The 22,256-nt window shown below is 35.8% G+C and overlaps 1 protein-coding gene across 1 annotated transcript in view; it reads right to left on the bottom strand.

The window, feature by feature from the left end:
• Positions 1 to 275: 275 nt before the first annotated feature.
• The window catches only part of LOC121376235 (rapamycin-insensitive companion of mTOR-like), a 41,471-nt gene continuing 19,490 nt past the window's right edge, over positions 276 to 22,256 (bottom strand). Inside the window, exons 18-35 of the mRNA XM_041504052.1 lie at positions 21,541 to 21,676; positions 20,553 to 20,612; positions 19,999 to 20,147; positions 18,968 to 19,094; positions 17,078 to 17,242; positions 16,323 to 16,478; positions 14,960 to 15,066; positions 14,141 to 14,228; positions 13,820 to 13,912; positions 11,808 to 11,914; positions 9,352 to 10,602; positions 8,158 to 8,317; positions 6,796 to 6,871; positions 6,021 to 6,167; positions 5,341 to 5,493; positions 3,027 to 3,150; positions 1,511 to 1,649; positions 276 to 732 (exon numbers count right to left, since the gene is read on the bottom strand). Coding sequence (XP_041359986.1) covers positions 622 to 732; positions 1,511 to 1,649; positions 3,027 to 3,150; positions 5,341 to 5,493; positions 6,021 to 6,167; positions 6,796 to 6,871; positions 8,158 to 8,317; positions 9,352 to 10,602; positions 11,808 to 11,914; positions 13,820 to 13,912; positions 14,141 to 14,228; positions 14,960 to 15,066; positions 16,323 to 16,478; positions 17,078 to 17,242; positions 18,968 to 19,094; positions 19,999 to 20,147; positions 20,553 to 20,612; positions 21,541 to 21,676 — 3,349 coding nt within the window. The 3' untranslated portion in view covers positions 276 to 621. The remainder of the gene's footprint in view (positions 733 to 1,510; positions 1,650 to 3,026; positions 3,151 to 5,340; positions 5,494 to 6,020; positions 6,168 to 6,795; positions 6,872 to 8,157; positions 8,318 to 9,351; positions 10,603 to 11,807; positions 11,915 to 13,819; positions 13,913 to 14,140; positions 14,229 to 14,959; positions 15,067 to 16,322; positions 16,479 to 17,077; positions 17,243 to 18,967; positions 19,095 to 19,998; positions 20,148 to 20,552; positions 20,613 to 21,540; positions 21,677 to 22,256) is intronic.

The raw sequence follows: 22,256 nt of genomic DNA on the forward strand, positions 1-22,256 counted from the left end.
AGCTGTCCACACCATCGCCTACCTATCTCAACTTCCTCCACGGGTGTAGTCTCTGTGTCCCTGCACCCACCTGGCATCCTCGTCCTCTGCCACTAATAAAACTGGTCTGACCCACGACACTAACTAACGACCGCCTAGTGCATAGTAAGTGCCTCTTGACACTCCCCGAAGTGGTCAGACTAAGCCCACAGCTAAAAGCTGATGTGGAATGGCAGGTGTGTGGCACAGATAGCCACAAGAGGCAAGCACCTGTCGCGGTTGGAAGGAATGGGATGTGGAGGTGGGCTGTGAAAGAAGTTGAAAGTTAGGAGTTGCCTGATCGGGAAGAAATGAGATGGAATTCAAAGGAGAGAAAGAGAAGGGGGCAGTTGGATTAAGACAATAATAATAATAATTCTGGCACCAATGTTTTTTACACATGAGAAGGTTGAAAATTAAGGTTAAAACCCCCCTGAAGTAACCTATGTTTTTTCTCCACTGTCAGGTGGATAAAACAGTAGATTCATTAACTGATTAAGACCAATAAGAGATGTTTAATATACACTTCACACAGGTCAGACCAATTGAACAATGTTAATAACATCATTAGTAAGATTATGAATGACATCTCCGCGAGTCTGGTCATCTGAAGGATTCTGGGAAGCTGTCAAGACTTTCCTGCCGCACAGAGGCCAGGTTTCCATTTTTCTCCGTGTTGCTAATTCCTAACATGTTTCTAGGTTCCTCCAGAAGCTGCAAATATATAAATTATAAAATTATTTAAAATAACCTAAAATGAGCAAAACTGTGAATGAACAGTGAAAAAAAACAAAACTAGGTTCCACAAATGTCAAGATAAACTAACTTTTCTCCATAACGAAATAAAAAATCAAAACTATTTTAGATGATTGGATAATTCAAAGACAAATATGTCTGAATTAGCAATGAATAATAAAAAGAAAAGGTATTTGATCACATGGCTGAAGGCAACATCCAAAAAACATAGCATACATGTGGAAATATTAATATCTTTGACTGGCTGTTTTTGAACTTCATTTGAATCCATTATATGGACGAGAAACTGTCCTACTGTTTGAGGTTTAGGACAGGTGTCCTAAAACATTGATTTCAGCTATGTTTACTACAATAGTGCTGATAAACTTACAAACTACATATAACTACAATATATAAAAGCCACCCAATTGACATTATAAACATAAAGTCTTTAAACACAGGCAGACTGAAATGCAGACATCTAAATTCAGAATGCAGAAAGCATTGACCTTTTCTTTCTTCATCAATACTTAATCTGACCCCTCAGCTGAGTACACGTCTCCTCTAAACCGAAAATGCACTATTGGATTTCTATACAAAGTGCCTTTATTGAATGCAACTTAAAACCCTTTGAAACTACTTGTCTGTCTTGAATACATAGCCAGGTATATCATTCTCACCAGAGTCAGAACTGAACTTAAAACCCTTTGAAAGTATTTATCTGTCTTGAATACATAGTCAGGCGTAATATTCCTACCAGAGTAATATCGAACTCGTCAAACAGTTCTTGAATAAAGCGCCTGGCCAGCAGACGGAAGGAATAGTTTGCCAACAGGTCACTGACATCCGAATAGAAACACAGATCTTGGAATGCCTTTGGAAACTTCTGCTTTAATCTAAAACACAAGAAAATACAACTAAATATATTTGATATACAATTTATATTTTATAATATTTTATATGCACTTTCCTGGAGAAAGAAAAGCATGTTATTTAGAAGACTTTGGAAGATGCCATACATCATTTCAGAGATTGTCGGGTCTTTGTGAAAGCAACTGCAGCTATGTGATAAGGTTTATTGTCATTTCCAATAAATTGTTTACTTAGTGAACAGATGTTATATTAGTTTGTTTTGTTTAACGACACCACTAGAGTACATTGATATAGTAATCATCGACTATTGGATGTCAAACATTTTGTAATTTTAACATATAGTCTTAGAGAGGAAACCTGCTACATTTTTCCATTAATAGCAATGGATCTTTTATATGCACCATCTCATAGACAGGATAACACATACCAATGCCTTTGATATACCGTCGTGGTGCACTGGCTGGAACGAGAAATAGCCCAATGGGCCCACCGACGGGGTTGGATCATAAACTGACCGCTCATCAAGTGAGCGCTTTACCACTGGGCTATGTCCCCACACACTGGATGTAGTAATTACTCACTGGTATAGGATACAATAAAAAATACCAAATGTAACACTGTGATTTTGTACAAAAATATGGGATGCTAATAAAAACTTTTTTTTTTTTTAATCTCTGAAATGTCATGTGATCCCTCCCAATTTTTTGCAGGTAAAATAAATATTAGATATTTAATTTTTTTATATGTGTACTGACTTGGTGGATCCACTGATCATATCAGTTTTTTTATAAAATTGGAACATTAGTAGTAATGAAAAATTATTTATTCTAGTGGAACCTAAAAATACTTATGCAGGTTGTCTTGCATTACACCAGTGACTTCTGTGTCAAAGTCTGAGCTGTAGTACAGTCCTACCTGATGACTGAAAACCGATCGTAATACTGTACTAACGTGAGTAGAACCTGGTCCAATCCCTTGAGTCCTATTGAACTACAGAGACTGATGATGAGACGGAGAATTTCCTTCATAATACTGACTCTACAAACCGATGTAATATGTAGACGGAGTAAAGCCTGCTTCCCTTGAGTCCATAACTACTGACTCTGACAAGACGGAGAATTTCCTTCATAATACTGACTCTACAAACCAATCGTAATACTGTACTAACGCGAGTAAAGCCTGCTCCGATCCCTTGAGTCCTACTGAACTACAGAGACTGATGACGAGACGGAGAATTTCCTTCATAATACTGACTCTACAAACCGATCTTAATACTGTACTAATGTGAGTAAAGCCTGCTCCGATCCCTTGAGTCCTACTGAACTACAGAGACTGATAACGAGACGGAGAATTTCCTTCATAATACTGACTCTACAAACCGATCGTAATACTGTACTAACGTGAGTAAAGCCTGCTCCGATCCCTTGAGTCCTACTGAGCTACACAGACTGATGATGAGACGGAGGATTTCCTTCCGCACGAGAGTCCGGCCTTCGGGGGTGTCTTCACTCAGCTTCTTGGGCGCTGCAAGCAAAATGGCTAATATATTAGGCTGCATTCGAGTGTGCTCGTAATTACCATTCTGACAACTACCAAATTGAAAATAGCAACCGAAATCTTCCAAAGCTGATATTTTCCACTTGTAAACTCAGAAGAAAAAAGGCTAACCGAGTGACCTTCACCTTTTGAATTTAAAGAAAAATAGTGACAAAATGTCTGTCTGAACTCGGTTTTGATGATAAGAAATAAAGCATGCACCGGAACTCTTTCACCACTAGGTTTTACAGCCTTGACCTTCCCTGCACACTGAGTTTAAATAGCAGATTTATGATCATGTTTGTTAAAGGATAAAACTACTTGTTTTATCATTAATTTTAGTTATAGGCTATACATTTCCAGAAAGGTGAATGGACAGCTGTCTAGATAAAAAAATAATACTTTAAAACTGTTAGATTCAACAGGTATAAATCTGGTAATTACAGGTAAATTATGCATATGACTCACCTATTTGAGTAGGTAGGACTGGTAATTTAAAAAAAACCCAGTACAAATGTTTTTCTTGTGGGATAATTAATTAATTAACATTCCAGTTATAATTTTAAAAATATATTTACAATGCTTTTGCAAAATTAACAAGCCATAATAAGCTTTCATTTCATCAACAGAAACATCATACCACACACCTTTGTTGTTAGCAGGATCTGTATCACGCTTTTTTTTGGCATTCATGTTGGTAAATTACACAATTATAATATAAAATAGCGAAAAGTACTTTATGGCGTTTGTGTTGATGTCAAACACTTTTACGGGCCCCGGATTTTTAGTAAACGTTGATCTGCAGGTAACCGAATATGGCTCATATGTCCAGGTAAACTCAGGCGCGTGGTAAAACAGTGGCAAGTCATCTTGTAACTCGTCATCGGTATCATTTTCTTCTAAATTGCCATGTTGAATGACATTTCGTTCACGATCGCCAATCTTGATTAAATCAAATGCACCAAAGTCCATATTATCCCACATTTCATCATCGGAAAACCCGTCATCTGAATTGCAACCATTGTTTTCAACAGACAAAATTTCGTCACCTGGTTCATGTTTAATTACAGTCAGAATATCAGTATAAACTTGGAAAAACTCATTCAAAATTCGCTAGAACATGGGCGCAGCCATTACAGTGTGTCACATGGCAGCTTTGGTCGCGCGAGATTTTGTGTAATTATAATATTGACGCGTCACTCGGCACCAAATATGAACAGGTGTTACAAGCCGCTAAACCGGCCTGTCGTGCTGAGAGGCACTGGATATCGCTAGCCGGTATACCGGCCTGTCGTGGTGAAAGAGTTAATTGTGCAACTGAAGATGATTGATCGGTGCAAAACTGGTGGGAGACTATTTTAATACTTTTTCACCCTATTTCAAGTGAGAGATGACGTAATTTATAATTTATGAAAATTTCACACATTTAAGTCAATAAACTAGAAAAATATTATAAATATTAATAGGTGTATCAGAATAATTTTAAAAAGTAATATTATATTTCAAGCATCTGAGTATTGATTATCTGCATAAACCATTTATCGGTCAAGCAAAAATAAATTCGGGTAACCCATTTTCTTTTTGCATAACCCGTTATGTCCCTGTAAATAATGTCCTAAATTTAATGTGTGAACGGAAAAAAAGTTATTTGCTGTAGCAACTTAATATATATGTAGTCCAGTTTAGAAAATGGTTCCTCATAAAAAAAATACTTTCCGATATGCTTTTTAAAATCTTTCTTTGATGATTACACGTAGGTTGACCTCTGTAGTATTTAAATAACCCACTGGTTTGAAGTAACTTGTTATATGTAGCACTAACTGATAACAACTGTGTAAGTGGTATGGTGCCACTTGTGTAATAGCAATTTCGTGGTCGACTTATGTTAATATTTTACAATGTCAGTCGGGAGCACTCCCTAAAATTAGTAGTCACATGACCCTCTCGACAGTGTTGTATTTTTCACAGAATATATTCTGACATAGAAATTGTATTGAACTGCATGGAGTAATTAATGGTGGTGTGTAACCTTATACTAAATTAGATTTGCGTGAATGACACGCGAAGGAAACAATTGTTCTCGCAATTTTCTGAGGCCTATTATTTTTACATGTGTCTGAACTCATTTCACTGGTTCAACTTACCTATGTCTGAACTCATTTCATTGGTTCAACTTACCTGTGTCTGAACTTGTTTCACTGGTTCCACTTCCCGGGGTTTCTGACGAGACTATGATACTTTCTCCGCGAGGTCGACTCGTCTTGATACCTTGAAGAGAGCCCCCTAACTGGCCCGTCCCTCCATCCGAATCACAGTCAATCGGAGGAATGTCTGAAACAAAGAGTCTTCCTTAATACTGAGTACATTCTGACCAATCTTCAAAGGAATGAATGAGCGAACGAAAGATCAAATGAACAAATGAATATTTAAGGACATTCCAGCATGAATGACATGAATGAGATAATCAGCTACTGGGTGTCAAACAAATGTAAATGAATGGTGAAAATTACACATCAATATAAGAATTAACATACTTAAATTAATACAAAATTAATAGAGCTGGCCCAATTCCCTAAAAAAACTACAATAAAAAAAACCTACCGTAATAAAAAAAACAAACAAAAAAACTCAAAAACAACAACAAAAAACCCCAACTAAATTAATAAATAAATAAATAAATAAAAAGAAGAGGTAACTGTTGTAAAAAAATTCTAATAAAGTAATGCATTATCCATTTATTTTCAACAACCAAGCGACTGCACCCCATCCAACTCCACCTATTTCAGAGTATCTCCAGGCACAATCTGTCCCCCTAACCTCCCCCTCACCAGCCAAGCCATTTCTGTTAGTCATCCTACCGTTGTAATCCCGAATATAATCTTCCTCATGGTCAGATTTCTGAGACTGCCGGTTGCGTCTGCACACCAAACAAATATCTGCCTGGTGCTCAAACAGAGAATCATATTTCAGTGGTGGGACGTTCACCGACAACGAACCCTTTCTCACTGAAAATTAAATACATAACAGTAAATTAAAACACAAAAAGCCTAAAAACACAATTTCAGTTTATTTTTAACCAGGAGTTTCTTTCCTTCTCTTACAATATTAAATATTAATAATGAAAAATGATATGCCTACTGACCAATTGACTCGGCCAGGTGTAACAAGTATGTAGTGTACATCAAAAACAGGCTTTGTAAATTCAGCCTGCAATGATAAAGTTGTCAGTCCTTACCAAGATAAAAACAAACAAATCAGTTTTACCTAGAAAGTGATGATTCATTATGCCAAACAAATTATTTTCTGACTGACGAAGATGGTTTGCTACTGAAAGCCTATTGCTAATTTGAGTGTATTAATAAAATGTGCTGTTCTCTAGTAAAGCCTGCCAATGAAATCACTCACCAGAAAGCTAGTTGCTGATTTGTATGTATTCATGAAATGTGCTGTGAAATCACTCACCAGAAAGCCTGTTGCTGATTTGTATGTATTCATGAAATGTGCTGTGAACTCACTCACCAGAAACCCTTCTGCTGATTTGTGTATATTCATGAAATGTGCTGTGAAATCACTCACCAGAAAGCCTGCTGCTGATTTGTGTGTATTCATGAAATGTGCTGTGAAATCACTCACCAGAAAGCCTGTTGCTGATTTTTGTGTATTCATCTTTTGCTGAAACTGATGATCTCTGATCTTCACCTTCAATGACCTAAAACACAATTTTGCTGTGTAAAATAGCACATGTGCTTTTCAATTTACATTTAAAATTTTGAACAAACATCTCTAAAGTTTAAAAGATTTTATTTACAGTTATGTTTAAATTATCTAGGACACCCTAGGTAATACTGACCATCCTTTAATAGGCCAACCATGGGGTGGTAGTTGGAACAGAACATTACTAAGAGTTGATGGTTCCACTGTGAGGAATCGATTCTTCAACCTATCTCAGGCAAGTGCTCAACTACCGATCTATACCCTATTCCTATAAACAGTGCTCAAAATAGTTAAAAAGAAAAGCTTTTGACAAAATTTAGGAGAGAAATAATTTTAAGACTTTTCCAGACTTTTAAAAGTTCCATACTGGTAAGAACTGAAAGATAGAGCACTCACTTGAAGTGCTGCGAGTTGAAGTATAAATCCCATTACTGGTTAAGCAAAAGCTATGGTATGTGCTGTTTTTGCTTGTCGTCAAGTACATACAACTGATTGCTTGCTGCTAACAGGCAAGAGCAGGATTTTTCTTACAACTCTTATTTTCTGGATGAAGTCATTTGTCACTATTATCATACGTCAGACACCTAATAACTGTTTTTTAAATATGTTCTGTGGTTTTGTCAACATTATTTAAATTTTCTTGCTTCCAAATCAGTTTCACAACATGTTCAATACTTCCATTACAATACATGATTGATTTTTTGGCTGAACTACCTTACTCAAAGGAATGTCATTCTCCAGTAATCCATGTTATATCCATCTTTAAGAACAGCCATAATTAGAAAGATGGATCATGTTATTCAACTCATCTCAAGTTGGGATTTTCCTACCTATAGTCCTTCCCAGCTTCCATGAACATTGGGTTTTTTTGGTAAATAATTTCAGTTTGATTTGACTAAGAAGAAAAGTTAAAGTGGTTTGGAAAAAAAAAAAAAAAACCCACTATTTTTTGTACGTAATTTAGAAAATAATCCACTCAGAAATTAGTAACTTTGTCAGGTGTGGATACCGAATTTTTCTGTGTGTGTGTGTGTGTTTCGTATGCAGCTAATTAAATGAAAAATATTTAAGGATGCCTATTCATTCATTAATATTAGTGGAAAATAAAATTGTCAACGGGGGGGGGGGGAGGAGGGGAGGGGGAGGGAGGGGGGGGGGAGAAAGGGAGAGATCTCCTCAAACCTCTTCTGGATCTGCGCCTGCTTGTAATAAACACCAAAGTAAGAAAACTACGTTCCGTGATGGGACAGGACTGGTATAAAATTTCTGTTTTGTATTTACCTCGAATATCATGTGAATGTCGACAGGGAGTGTGAGACCTATGAATCGGTTAGTGGGTTTGTTCGCCTTGATGGCCGACTTGTTTAACGTGTTGAACGGACTCGTTTGCTGAACTTCACAGTCCACGAGAGACGCACAGCTCATGTTGCTTCGTATTGTGCTGGAAAATCAGAGAAAATAATCATCAGGCATGTGACTGAAACATTTCTAAAAAAGCTGAAAATTATACATGCATGCCGAAGGCACGTAATTGAGTGTAGAATGCAAGGAAAATGAATGAAATGAAAACTTTTTAAAAAGCAGAATTCCACCAATTAGCGGAAGAATCACATGCCTGAATCATCCATACATTTTACTGAATACTGTGTCCAAAGTATATATCCCCAAAATAATCACACCCAAATTAAGTGCAAACATGCCGACTTCAAAACATTTGACCTCAAAACCACGGGATTAGATAAAAAATAACTTGAAATTTATTTCTGAATATCTACAACTCTTCATCAGCTGTAAATAACATTTCTGAATTAAAAAAGACCTGGCTGCGCTCAGAACAGACAAATAACATGTTGCACCCAAATTATAGGCCCTCAGATTTCATGGAAGTTATCGTTTCGGGTACGGTGTCGGTAAAATCACAGAACCAAAATTTTGTTTCCCATGATTATTATATTTAGTACAACTATTCAACAAAAATAATATATATATAATTATTTTTTAAAACCAGTTTCCAATGGGTTCCCATGATCACAAGACATGCATCGAAAAAGTGTTTGCCATGAAATTAGAAATCCTATGGCCTGAAATTAGTGCTACTTAAAGCCCTGATTGTCAACCTATGTTACACTAGTTAATGAAAATGGAAATATTTTATTTAATGACGCACTCAACACATCTTATTTATGGTTATATGGCGTCGGACATATGGCTAAGGACTATACAGATATTGAGAGGAAACCCACTGTCACCACATCATGGGTTACTCTTTTCGATTAACAGCAAGGGATCTGTTATATGCATCATCCCATCAACATAACACATACCACGGCCTTTGATATACCAGTCGTGGTGCACTGGCTGGAGTGAGAAACAGCACAATGGGCCCACTGACAGGGATCGATCCCAGACCGACCGTGCATCAAGCGATCTCTTTACCACTGGGCTACGTCCTGCCCCACTAGTTAAAGGCCTTACCTCAGATACATGTTGTCTACGCTGCTATCCGACTCTGTACTGCACGTTCTCGTAATCAGCGGCTCCACAAACAGGGAGACCGAAGCGTCACCTTCCCCCTCTGAACTGTACGTCCTCTGTCGCTTAATTATCCGGAGTGTCGCGTAACCGAGAGCATCACGGTAACTTGTGTACGCAGAAACTGTTTCCACGCTGCGGCTGATCCCGAGAGACGACGCGGCTGATCGCCTCCGCAGACTAGGGACGCGCGTCAAGTTAACGAGTCGTCGGTTGACAGTCGAAGGGTGGACCTTGTCGGTCGTGTCAAGCTGTACGGATGCCGGTATAGTATTGAGAGATGACGCGCTCGCGATTGGACTCAGAGGTGAAACCGTCAATGTGGGCATGAGGCCAGAGTCGCAAGAACTTATACCACTTGTTGTGGAGTCCGTGTTGAAACTGCTAGTCCGACTTTTACTTTTATGTGAACTATCACTGCTGCTGCGGTCCTCTCTCACGACCGAACTGCCACCAAGTTTGAAAGAAAACTTCTCCTGCCCTTTATTGTCGCCGTCTGGCGACATACTTCCGACAGTGAAGGTAAACTTGTTTTCTTTTTGATTATTTGAAGGTGACATTTCGCCCTCAGATCCTTGTGACTGATGAACAAACGCGGCACTTTTGTCGATTATCACAGAGGTTATCACAGAGGTTGCCACTGGTGTCGTTTTTGTACTTTTATCCATTTCAGACACTATAGTATTCACTGTCTGTGTGTGCGTTTCTGGTTGCAATTTAACATTGAGTTTTTCTGAATTAGACTTCACCGACACATTGTGAAACTGGTGAAATTCGACCGTGTCCGATTGCAACGTCCTGTCACTGGGCATATCCTTCACAGAATGCTGCAACAAGACTGGCACTTTGTCATTCACTAGAATGGGAATGTTTAATGACTTCATCGAATGAATGTTGGTTTTATCACAGGAACAGTTTTGATCAGAGTTATCCCCCTTCTCTTCCTCTTCAATGAAAGACAACTGTGTGCTTCCCATGACCATCACTTTGTCCCCATCTCCTTTGAAAGCACTATGAAAACTAGAACAACTGTCACCTAGGTACCCGCGATACTGAAAGGGAAAGCAGCCCCCCTCATCCATGACTGGCCACAGATCCTCTCTTGTACGGCACATCGACTCCCAACCATACCTGGCAAGAATTTCTGTCCCTTTTCTAGTCGAAGCTAGAAGTCCCAACACATAGAAGGCTGTGCTGTAAAACAAGACAATTATAATGACAACATGCCTAATGTGCATTCTGTAAAGAAAATATTATCAATAAGAAATGCATACTGGTTTTACAATAGATCACAAGAATACTTCAGAATTAAATTAAATGTCCTGCCTATCATAAACTGATTCTGTGGATAAAGAAATAATTTGTGATGTAACATTCAGAATTAATCTACTCTTTTGAAGAAAAAATTCAACAATAATAATTTTAAAAATTCAACAAATAAAATAAAAAAAAAGCATTTAACAACAAATGATGTACCTGAGGGTGGTATAGCCCTAATCCACATAGATACATAATGAATAATTCCTTTTCTCCCATCCATTCAGTGAAAATAAACAATGTTGTACAAATGTCCAAAATGATTTTTTTTTTTTTAATTTTATTATGCAGTGAAATAAATATCACCATTAGAAAAACATATCTAAAAACTGTTGATACTAAAAGTATAAACTGAAAACAACAATTCTGCTGAATTAAATGTCTCGCCTACCATAAATGTTTTCGGTGCACTGTGATGAACATCGATAGGTGCAACTATAAACCAAGTTTCACCGACATAGGACTAATAGTTTGTGAGAAACAGATCTAAACAGGAAGCTTTAACTCTAAAGTTGACACCTTCACTGCCACTGCTGTTGGAAAAGTAACACCTATATCTCACCATTTAACTTTGTAAAGGAAGAACAAAAACAATATACTGTTCCATCAGATTGTGTATTCTTGTTATTGTGAGAGAATTTTTGTCTTTTCCCATGCCAAGAATTGTCTGGACATACCAGACAGATTTATTTCATCTGGAGTGCTGTCATAAAACAAATATCTTGCATAGCTATAAATGGAGGAAAAAAGATCTGGGCCTGTGCTTATAAAACTTTTAGAGTCCAGACTCAATCTCAAATGACGTCACATGTATACAATTTGTATAGCGTTGTCATGACATTAGTATCTCAGACTTATTTAGAGTCTTGAGTCTAGACTCTAAAACGTTCTGTAAGCACCGGGCCTTGAAGGTTTACAGGGTCTTTCAAAGTAGGTGGTTACTGTGAGATCAAAGATAAAAATGGAAACAGTTTTCAGATGACAAAACAAATCTGAAAATTCCATGGTTTTTTATATCCCATAGTGTATGCATATTTACAGCATGATTTATTCTGAATCGTACATATAATGAAGGCAGTTACCCTCTGATTGAGAACACTCCACATTCCTCAGCCAATCGGATAAATTCCGGTATCAATCTTTCTTTGTCCAAATAGGTCACTCCTTCCACAGAGATTCCTAAATGACCCTGAATAATACAACATAATACAAAGTTAAAATATCAACACAACGAGCAGATTCTCAAGCAACAGAAATGTATTGAAAAAGAGCAAACAGCTAAGGGATGATCATGTCATCATTGTTAAGAAACTTGTTTAATTTGTCTAGAGGTTTGAATACCTGGTACGAAAGACTCATGTATTTATTGCAACTTTGTACTATAGTATTGTCGGAAATAGAATAAAAATGATTTTCGTTGATTATTTCTTACATATTAAACTGACTAGTAAATATTTTGTAAATATCTATTTAATGATACTCTACCTAATTTAGCATTTACTTGTTTGGGCGCTCATTGATGTACAAGGTGGTGTTTACTTTTGAAATTAAAAGAAAAATGTCAGTAAACAGGTGATTTGTGCACTTTATTGGAACAGACTATAACAAATTTTGGTCAACGTGTCAATTTCATTGCTGTTACAATAGGTGAGGGACTGTTTCTGATGACGGTTTGGGGGCGAGACGTAGCCCAGTGGTAAAGTGCTCACTTGATGTGTGGTCGGTTTGGGATCAATCCCTGTCAGCGGGCCCATTGGGCTATTGCTCGCTCCAGCCAGTGCACCACGACTGGTACATCAAAGGCCATGGCATGTGCTATCCTGTCTATGGGATGATGCATATAAAAGATCCCTTGCTGCCAATCGAAAAGAGTAGCCCCTGAAGTGGCGACAGCGGGTTTCCTCCTTCAATATCTGTGTGGTCCGTAACCATATGTCTGACGCCATATAACCGTAAATAAAATGTGTTGAGTGCGTCGTTAAATAAAACATTTCCTTCCTTCCTTCCTGATGATGGTTTGCCCCTATCCCTCTCCAAAACAAAATATTTGTAGTCATTTATAAGTAACTTTTGAGCAAAACTGTCAAGAGCCATTATGAGTGATCCATTATACCGGTATTAAAGGTGCTATCTCAATGTTACACAATGACAGCTATTGCAAATCAATTTTTTTTTTTTTTTAAATTTTGATTTAACATTTAAAGAAGACACCTTTAACAATATGCCCATAAATGATTATAGGAAATAATTTTATCTACTGGCAGAAAATACATTTTTATTGGAGAATCTTTATCACAGCTCGCATTATATAGCACCTTTAAATTGTTGCAAGGTTGTGTAAATTTCTAATGTACTTATATTGAATTTATATTCAATAAATATGCTTGTCATAATTAATAATTTATGCTGGAATTCAAAATAATCAGTCAACTTGCAGTTTTAAATTAAAAGTTTGTTTAAGGGTAAATGAAATTGACACATATCGATCAAAATGTGTTATAATCTGTTCCAATAAAGGTGACATATTTAGTTTAATTTCAAGAGTAAACACTACCTTGTACATCAATGAGAGCCTAAACAAGTAAATGCTAAATTAGGTAAAGTCTCATTGAATGGGTATTTACAAAATATTTACTTGTTAGTTTAATATAAAAGAAATAATCGACGAAAATCATTTTCATTCTATTTCCGACAGTACTTTAGGAGGCATAAATCTCAAAAGGATATAGTTTTTTCTTTCGTTTTGTTTACAGAGTATACATTTTTGTTTTACTCCCTCATTTTTTGCTATGCTATTAAATTAAGGGTTTTTTTATAATTGTAAAAATAATATCTAAAACTGCTGTTTCACAATTAATACTTTTTGGAATTCGTGAAATAATTTTATTACAATTCACAGAATAAAAACGATACATTTTTGTCATATTTCAGAACTTTGGTATCCCCTGTTGCCTTTTTGTCACTCCTTCAGAGGATTCTGCCTACAGATGGATGGGCCGTAGTCTGAATTCTTGAAACAACATGGGGTCGCTACAATTTCCTATTTACTTCAACCATATTATAATTTGAAATAAATAATGTCATTTATGCTTACCAGAGCCCACAAGGCAGTTTTCAACTTAAGAATATGATCATCTGACAGTAATTCCAAACTCCGAACATACTGATTATACTGATGGACACATTCCTGAAAATAAAGTATAATTATAAATTATTCGTTTTATTTGCAAGCACAGTGTTAACCGAATAGCATGGATTTTTATATAAAAATATAGCACCAACAGGTTGTTAAAAATAGTATCAAGTCCAGACTAGCGAATTTTAAGAATAAAAGGCAAGTATTGGTATCTTTTATTTAAATTAAATATTAAAAAATGACAACACTGCTATATCAAAAAGCCTATTATTTTCTTACCTCTTTCTTGAGCATGTCAAAACCGTCTTCATGCATCGTTAGTTGACCATAAAGATGCATTGGAAGAAACACATCTTTCTGTGGATGTCTGCAAACAAAACAGATACTTTAACAATGAAGTCAATATTAAGCTTATCTCAAGATTAAAACAAACGCAAAAATGTCAACAACAAAAAACAAGACAAAACACAAACCCACTCACTCCATCTCCGCAAAACCAAAAACAACAAAAACCTTTGTGATAGCAGTTATTGTTTGATAAATAGAACTATTTAATTTTTGTATTGAAATAAACTTCTGTAATAAAATTGCTTCGCCTAAACAGGCTTACTTGAACTACAGAATTTATTTCTGCATTCAAATTATTAATCCAACCAGAGGGGACTATAGGTTTCATCTCCGTCCTTCTGTTTGTCTCTCAACATCCATCTGTCACACATATAGTCTTCCGGATGTCGTTTTTTTCACAATGCTTTGAGATATTGAGCTGAAATTTTGTATATAGCTTTATTTGGTATTGTTACAGATCTAGTTTGACTTTCATGGTGATTTACCCATTTTTGTCAAGAGTTATGGGCCTTGAACTTAGGAAATACGAAAATTTGTTTTTCAGATTTTAATTTTTTTTGCAATGCCTCAAGATATTGTGTTGAAATTTTGTGCATAGCTTTATCATGTTCTATTACAAATCAAGTTTGACCTTCATGGAAGATACGAATATGTGTTGGGCTCTGTAGGGGTCATGTATTGCTTTAGCAGTATATCACAATGCGTGTTTCTCTACTGAACTTTGTGCTGTTCTGAATTTACTGAACTTACTTTTGTATTGATCGTCTTGTGAATGAACCCTCGTACGTCTTCTCATACGTGGTCAGCGCTTCATTCAGCATTTCCTCCACTATCTGAACATATCTGGTGTTGAAGCCCTGAAGAAAATAACACAATAAAGAAATACAAAATAAACTTGAACAAAGGAGACAGTTCATAGATAAAAATTACACGGACAAAAAATTCTGAAAACGTTTCATCAAAGAATAAAGACAATAACGTTTTTTTGTTGGTGCTGAAATCAGAATTGTTTTTTTAATTGTACAGATTTCCATCTCTGACAAGTTAAAAAAAAGAGAAAAGGAAATTCTCAATTTTATATGAAATAACAACAAATTTCCAAAAACATATCTTTAAAGTAAACACCTTATTAAAAAAATGGCAGGATATTTAGTTTTACTCATATGATGTTAGATGCTTAAAGGGACACGCCCTAGTTACGGCTAGTTGTTAACCATTACGGCGTTGTTTTTCGCTATTAAACCCATTTTTTCACAAATAAAATTGCACTTTACTTACATTTTATTATTTAGAATACACATTTCCATTCACCTGAAGTGCTTTTTGGTAATCCTGGTAATCCTGATGTTTGTAAAACCACGAAATGCATTTTTTGTATTTCTTAAAATGCTGTGTGCACTCGAGAAAAAACCGTTAAGCAAGCGAGGTCCAATCTATTTTTAGAGGGAACCTTCCTGTGTAAACGTCACAGACGTTGGTATACCACGTGACCGTTATCATTTTGGTCCGGTTTGTTTTCTCGTGCACGGTTTGCGCAATCAACATCCGATTTGTAAGTGTCTCAATACAAAACGTTACAAACCCTTAAAACCAATAATTTTGCTAAGTCTTACGATATCTGGAGAGGGGATACAACCAGGACAGAACAGTTGGAACATGTCCAGGAGAGGTGAAAGGAACGTAGGTATTGTTGTGCTTCGAGCGACATCTACCGGTGACATCAGAATACTAACTTTCAAAATTATTTCAAGCAATTGGGACATGGGGATTCCCATGGTATTTATCGATATAAAACCTGCTTTTTCACTCCATTTGATAAAAACGTGATCTAAGTGTGTTACAGGTTTGTAGATTAACCAAATTATAATTTATTTTCGCTGGATGGAACTAGGGTGTGCGGCTTTAACAATAACTAAAAATATTATGCTAATAAAGTAACTATTGATAACTCAAAATTGCTTGAATTTCTGGGACTGGAAATAAACATTGTGTATTTCATGAATTCCGTGACCCCCCAAAAAAAGGAAAAAAAAGAAGAAAAAAAAAGAAAAAACCCCCAGAAAAAAACAGAGAAAAAAAAGAGAGAGAAGGAAAAAAAAAAAAGAGTCAAAACCTTGTTCCATTTCTGCAGCTCATGCATCACAAAGTTGGAGTCCATGAGAGACTTGAACCCTTTAGGAACAGACAAGAACCGACACAACATCATCACACCCTGGTCACCGAGATGTAGCAGTGAAGGCCTTAACTTGATCAAGGATTCTAGGTTTTCCTGAAAACAGTTAAAAAAACCCCCAAATTAAATGTAAAAATTATTAACATTCAAGATACTGCAAGTAAGATATCTTACTGACGTCATCAAAGTTAACATGCTGTATTCCACGTACAGTGCATTCTCTCATTAATATTTTCTGCCATTTTGCATACCCCAATAGAGAACAAAACAATTAACAGAACCACAGGAAGTTACAATAAGAAATATCCATGAAAATTATACTTAACCATTCAGAAATGAAACATATTTTATATATAACTTTAAAATTAAAAATACATCAGCAACAGTTATAAATTTGTACCACATAAATATGGCTTGTGTCAACCATTAAAATCCATTCCAGTATATATCCTTTTTCATGTCAGTAAAACTTCATTGTAGAAACTTGATACAGTGAAACTCCTCTAAACCAGACGCCTTCGGGACCAAATAAAACATCCGGCATTAAGAGATATCCAGTTTAGAGAGGTTCTCTTCTGTACAGATATATAAAAGGGGGCTGCCAAAAATGTCTGGTTTTAAGGGAATTCCGGTTTACAGAGGGTCTGGTTTTGAGAGGTTTCACTGTATGATAAAAATAATAAAATAGGCCTCACGTTTATTTCTGAAGCCTCGTCCAGGATATTCAACGCTACTCCGGCCACTATCTGACTGGGGTCATACAGCTGGGTCACCAGGAACTCGATACCCCATGACGAGAAGGACGCAATACCCGTACGAAGCAGCACTCTCAGGAATCTGGTACAATATATTCTACCAGTCTGCAGTAAAGAAACCAAAACCATTCTGTGAAGCTTAGCAAGTAGTTTGCCATGAGAAGGACGCAATACCCGTACGAAGCAGCACTCTCAGGAATCTGGTACAATATATTCTACCAGTCTGCAGTAAAGAAACCAAAACCATTCTGTGAAGCTTAGCAAGTAGTTTGCCATGAGAAGGACGCAATACCCGTACAAAGCAGCACTCTCAGGAATCTGGTACAATATATTCTACCAGTCTGCAGTAAAACAACCAAAACGATTTTGTGAAGCTTAGCAAGTAGTTTACCATGAGAAGAACGCAATACCCGTATGGAGCAGCACTCTCAGGAATCTGGTACAATATATTCTACCAGTCTGCAGTAAAGAAACCAAAACCATTCTGTGAAGCTTAGCAAGTAGTTTGCCATGCAGATAGCTTCTGTATTCAGAAATGTAACATAATATGATAAAATAATTACAAACAACTCTCTGCTGTTATATGATACACTTGAGTCTGATTTGTTGGCGTCACCAACAAACTGAATGTTATCCTTTGATAAAATGAAGAAACGTATGCCATTACTTAAGCATCATGAAAAGGACAAAAGCAACTGATTTGTGTGTATTTAAACAAAATAAATTTAGTTTTTTTTATAATTATAAGAATTTGTTTGCGTGTGAATTCACTGACATTTTAACAGTCACCAATTTGATATAAAATCGCGTCACTATACTAGGTTTTTATACAACCTGTGACTGTTAAGCAAAAGTAAATTCACAAAAAAAGACAGACAAATAATTCTTATTTAATATAGCATGTTATTGAATGCACATACTTTGCCGTAGGAATATACTTTAAAATTCTGAATAAATATGATACTCAGTCATAAAAATATATTTTAATTCCAAACAAATCTATTTTGTCATACATATCAGGGCACAATACTATTATATTCTATAATTAAAAGCTCCAAACTTGAGTATCGTTGGAATTACATGTGTAGTATATCAGTAATCAATTTTAAAAAATACTACCTATTTGAAAAATCAGTTTGTTTAAAATAAATTTGAAATACCAATGTGGTACTAAACCACAGTACAATAGATTTATGTTTAATAGGTAACTCAGTGGTTATGCAAATATAATTAATGTAACAATCTGTTATCTAAATATAAATCATGTGAACCGAATTCTGGTTACCAAAGATTTTCATATATTGTTTCTTCCACATGAAATAATTTAATTTTAAAAAAAAATTACACTTTGTTATAAAGACTATATTTTAATTTTGAATTCTAAAAAATCTAGCTAAATGATATTTTGTCATAATATAGAGTAACTGTTAAGTGTGCACATAATAGGTTAAACTGCCATTCACCAATTTGCCAAATAAAAATCATATTGAATTTGGTGCATTATTGTCAAGTTGATAATGCACCAAATTCAATATGATTCTTATTTGGCAAATTGGTGAATGACGTTTAACCTATTATATGCAGACTTAACAGTTAATGTATATTATGACAAAATGACAAAATATCATTTAGCTAGATTTTTTAGAATTCAAAATTAAAATACAGTCTTTGTAACAAAATGTAATTATCAACTTGACAATAATGCACACTAAAAATCATATCTAATCTCTTGAAATATTTGCTTCGGTTTTAATTTTGGTGGCTAAGCTTGTTTTTGTCACCAATAAAGAGGTTATAAATGATTATAATGTGATTATTGAAATAACTCACCTCAGAGGAAGCAGTGAGAGCTTTGGACAAAATGGTGCGAGCGGATCCCTCCCTTGAATAGTTCAAACTGGCCACAGCCAACTTGATGTAAATGTCTTGAGTGTTCGGACCAATCAGATCCAAAAGGCTAAAACAAAACAATTAACACAAGATACTTAGACAGTTTGCATGCAGTTTTATCTTTCTTTCTTGTTGTTGGGTTTTTTTTTTACTGCAGTTTTAACACAGGATAAAAAATAATAAGTAAAACCACATTTAATGCAATTTATGCACAATTTATGGATACATTTTTAGCTAAAACCCCCATCTCTGTTGCTAGTTTTACATTACTAAGAAACATATGATTCCTACATTTTGTATGGTATCACCTGACCTGACAAAACATTCTAGGTAGTGGTTGTCTGGTTGGGCATTGGTGGAAGTGTACTAAGAATGAAAGGTCAGGTTACAGTATGAAATTTTTGCTCCTTCATTTTGCTACAGAACTGCATGTATATCTAGGTTGTTATAGAAGATGCCATTTTAACAAGCTCGACTTGCTCTCCAATCGAGATGAAATGGTCAAGTAGGCAAACTATTTTTAAATACTCCAGAGGACATAACTTGGTAATGTCAATGGCCCCTGAGATAATTGCCATACCCTCTAGGTAATGTATAAACAATACTGGACTTATCTGGACATATCTATAAATAATATAAATTATTATTAAATATTAAAATCATTTCCATGAATCATTTACATACTTAACAAATACAAAGGTACAACAATTGCCCTATTTGAAAAGTGTGGGATAAGGATGTTGAAGTTTGTTTTGTTCAACAATACCACTAGAGCACATTTGAAATATTAATCATTGGCTATTGGATGTCAGACATTTACATATAGTCTTGAGAGAGAAAACTGGTACATTTTCCCCATTAGTAGCAAGGGATCTTTTTCATGCAACATCCCACAGACAGGATAGCACATACCACGGCCACCGACAAGACTGATCCTAGACCGACCACCCCAATGGAATAAGGAATCTTACTTTTGAAAGATGCCTGTGTTTTCCAAGAAGCGATCACCTCGTGGCGTGAGTGAGAAGCGACCGATGAAGAGGAAGTAGAACTGGCTGAGAGAATGGTGCATACTGTTCATACCGAATATCGACTCGGGAGCCACTCTGTGGGCGCTCAGCTGCAACGGAGAGTAGGAGAAACAAGCATGTTACTAAGGAAATGACCCTAATCATCTACTTCTTTAACTGTCAATCTCATATTTTTGTATTTATGGTGCTTTCATTAACTAAAAGAAAGCAAAACTTTTTCTTATACCTTTGATCCTTTTTACACACATTTAAAAACAAAAAAAATCATACAAAGACCAAATTAACATCAACAGCATCAACCAGTTTCAAAATGTATCGGTATGTTTTTGGTTTATTACATGAAACATCAATTTACCTTGTCATAAATACATTAAATAATTCATATTTTATTCCATTTTAAAACAATTTAGTTAAACATACTATAGGTTCCTATTAAAAGAGTTAAATATCAAATACAGTGTTCTACTGAAATCCTAATTAGAACAGATGGTTACCTCGTATAAGCACTGTGCAATATCTGTAAGCCATTCTGTTACGTGTTTTTGTGCCTCATCCTGTAAGTCAAGATAAATAAAACAATATAATTACAATCCTTTATTAATAATAATAATAATAATAATAATAACAATAATGATAATAATAATAATATACCAGTAATAATAAAGAAAGAAATGTTTTATTTAACGACGCACTCAACACATTTTATTTACGGTTATATGGCGTCAGACATATGGTTAAGGACCACACAGATTTGGAGAGGAAACCCGCTGTCGCCACATAGGCTACTCTTTTATGACAGGCAGCAAGGGATCTTTTATTTGTGCTTCCCACAGGCAGGATAACACAAACCATGGCCTTTGTTGAACCAGTTATGGATCACTGGTCGGTGCAAGTGGTTTACACCTACCCATTGAGCCTTGCTCATTCACTCACTCAGGGTTTGGAGTCGGTATCTGAATTAAAAATCCCATGCCTCGACTGGGATCCGAACCCAGTACCTACCAGCCTGTAGACTGATGGCCTGCCACGACGCCACCGAGGCCAGTCCCAGTAATATAATAACAACTATTCTGTGAGAAAAATTTCAGTTCAATATCTTAAGGCATTGCAAAATTAAAGGGCCCTGGAAAACAGCTTTTTTTTTATCTCCTAAGTTCAAGGGCCATAATTTTGTCCAAAATGGGTAAATTGGCATGAAAGTCAAACTTGATCTGTAACAGTACATGATAAAGCTGTACATAAAATTTCATTGCGAAAAACCCCATCTGGAAAACTATATGTCGGACAGTCAGACGAACAGGCAGACAGACAGAGATAAAACCTATAGCCCCTCCGGTTGGACCTGGAGTGGACTAATAATAATGATAATAAAATAATAATTAAAGTAATACTACTACTACTACTACTACAGTGATCTCCAAAATGTTAAGTACAAACAATTTTGGCATCGGCTAAAATCTCTAACTGTAAAAGAAAGAGTACCTGATGTGACTTGATAAGGAAGTCTATCAGATGACAGCCTACTTTGCAGAAGAGTCTTGAATTATCACATTTGAGGTCCATACGAGAGAATTGGTCATTCGTTGGTTTGAAGAAATAAATAACTTTTTTCACCAGTCTGAAATGACAAGACATGAATAATTGTTTTCAGCAGCATTTAAAAAACAAAAAAATTAAAAATCAAATTATACAGGGATCATGCTAGGGGTGATTTCGATGCCAATGAACTTCGTCTTATTTTAATTGCAATGGCGAAATCCACTTAATTTTGACTTCTTGAAATCAGATTGCAACCACGACTATGCAAAATTATCTAATGTCTAAGATCCAATAGCTGTATCTTTATAAAATGATACAGTGAAGCCTCCCAAAAGTGGACGCTGTGTAAACCGGAATTTCATCAAAACCAGACTTTTTCAATGGTTCCTTTTTAAACATCAGTACGAAACAGAACCTATCTAAACCAGATGCCTCCAAAATCCAAACTTTTTACTTGGCCCTATGAGTGTCCGGTTTAGAGGAATTTCTGTATAAAGGAAGGAAGAAAGGACATGTTTTATTTAACGATGCACTCAACACATTTTATTTATGGTTACACTGTATAAAGATGCTCAGAAATAATGTTGGTCTGGTATTCTATAAATAAAACAAACATTTTGAGAGTACTGCTAAAGCAATACATGTCCCCTACCAGGCCC

Source organism: Gigantopelta aegis, chromosome 6 (assembly GCF_016097555.1).
Source record: "Gigantopelta aegis isolate Gae_Host chromosome 6, Gae_host_genome, whole genome shotgun sequence".
In the NCBI taxonomy this organism is placed as follows: Eukaryota; Metazoa; Mollusca; class Gastropoda; order Neomphalida; family Peltospiridae; genus Gigantopelta; species Gigantopelta aegis.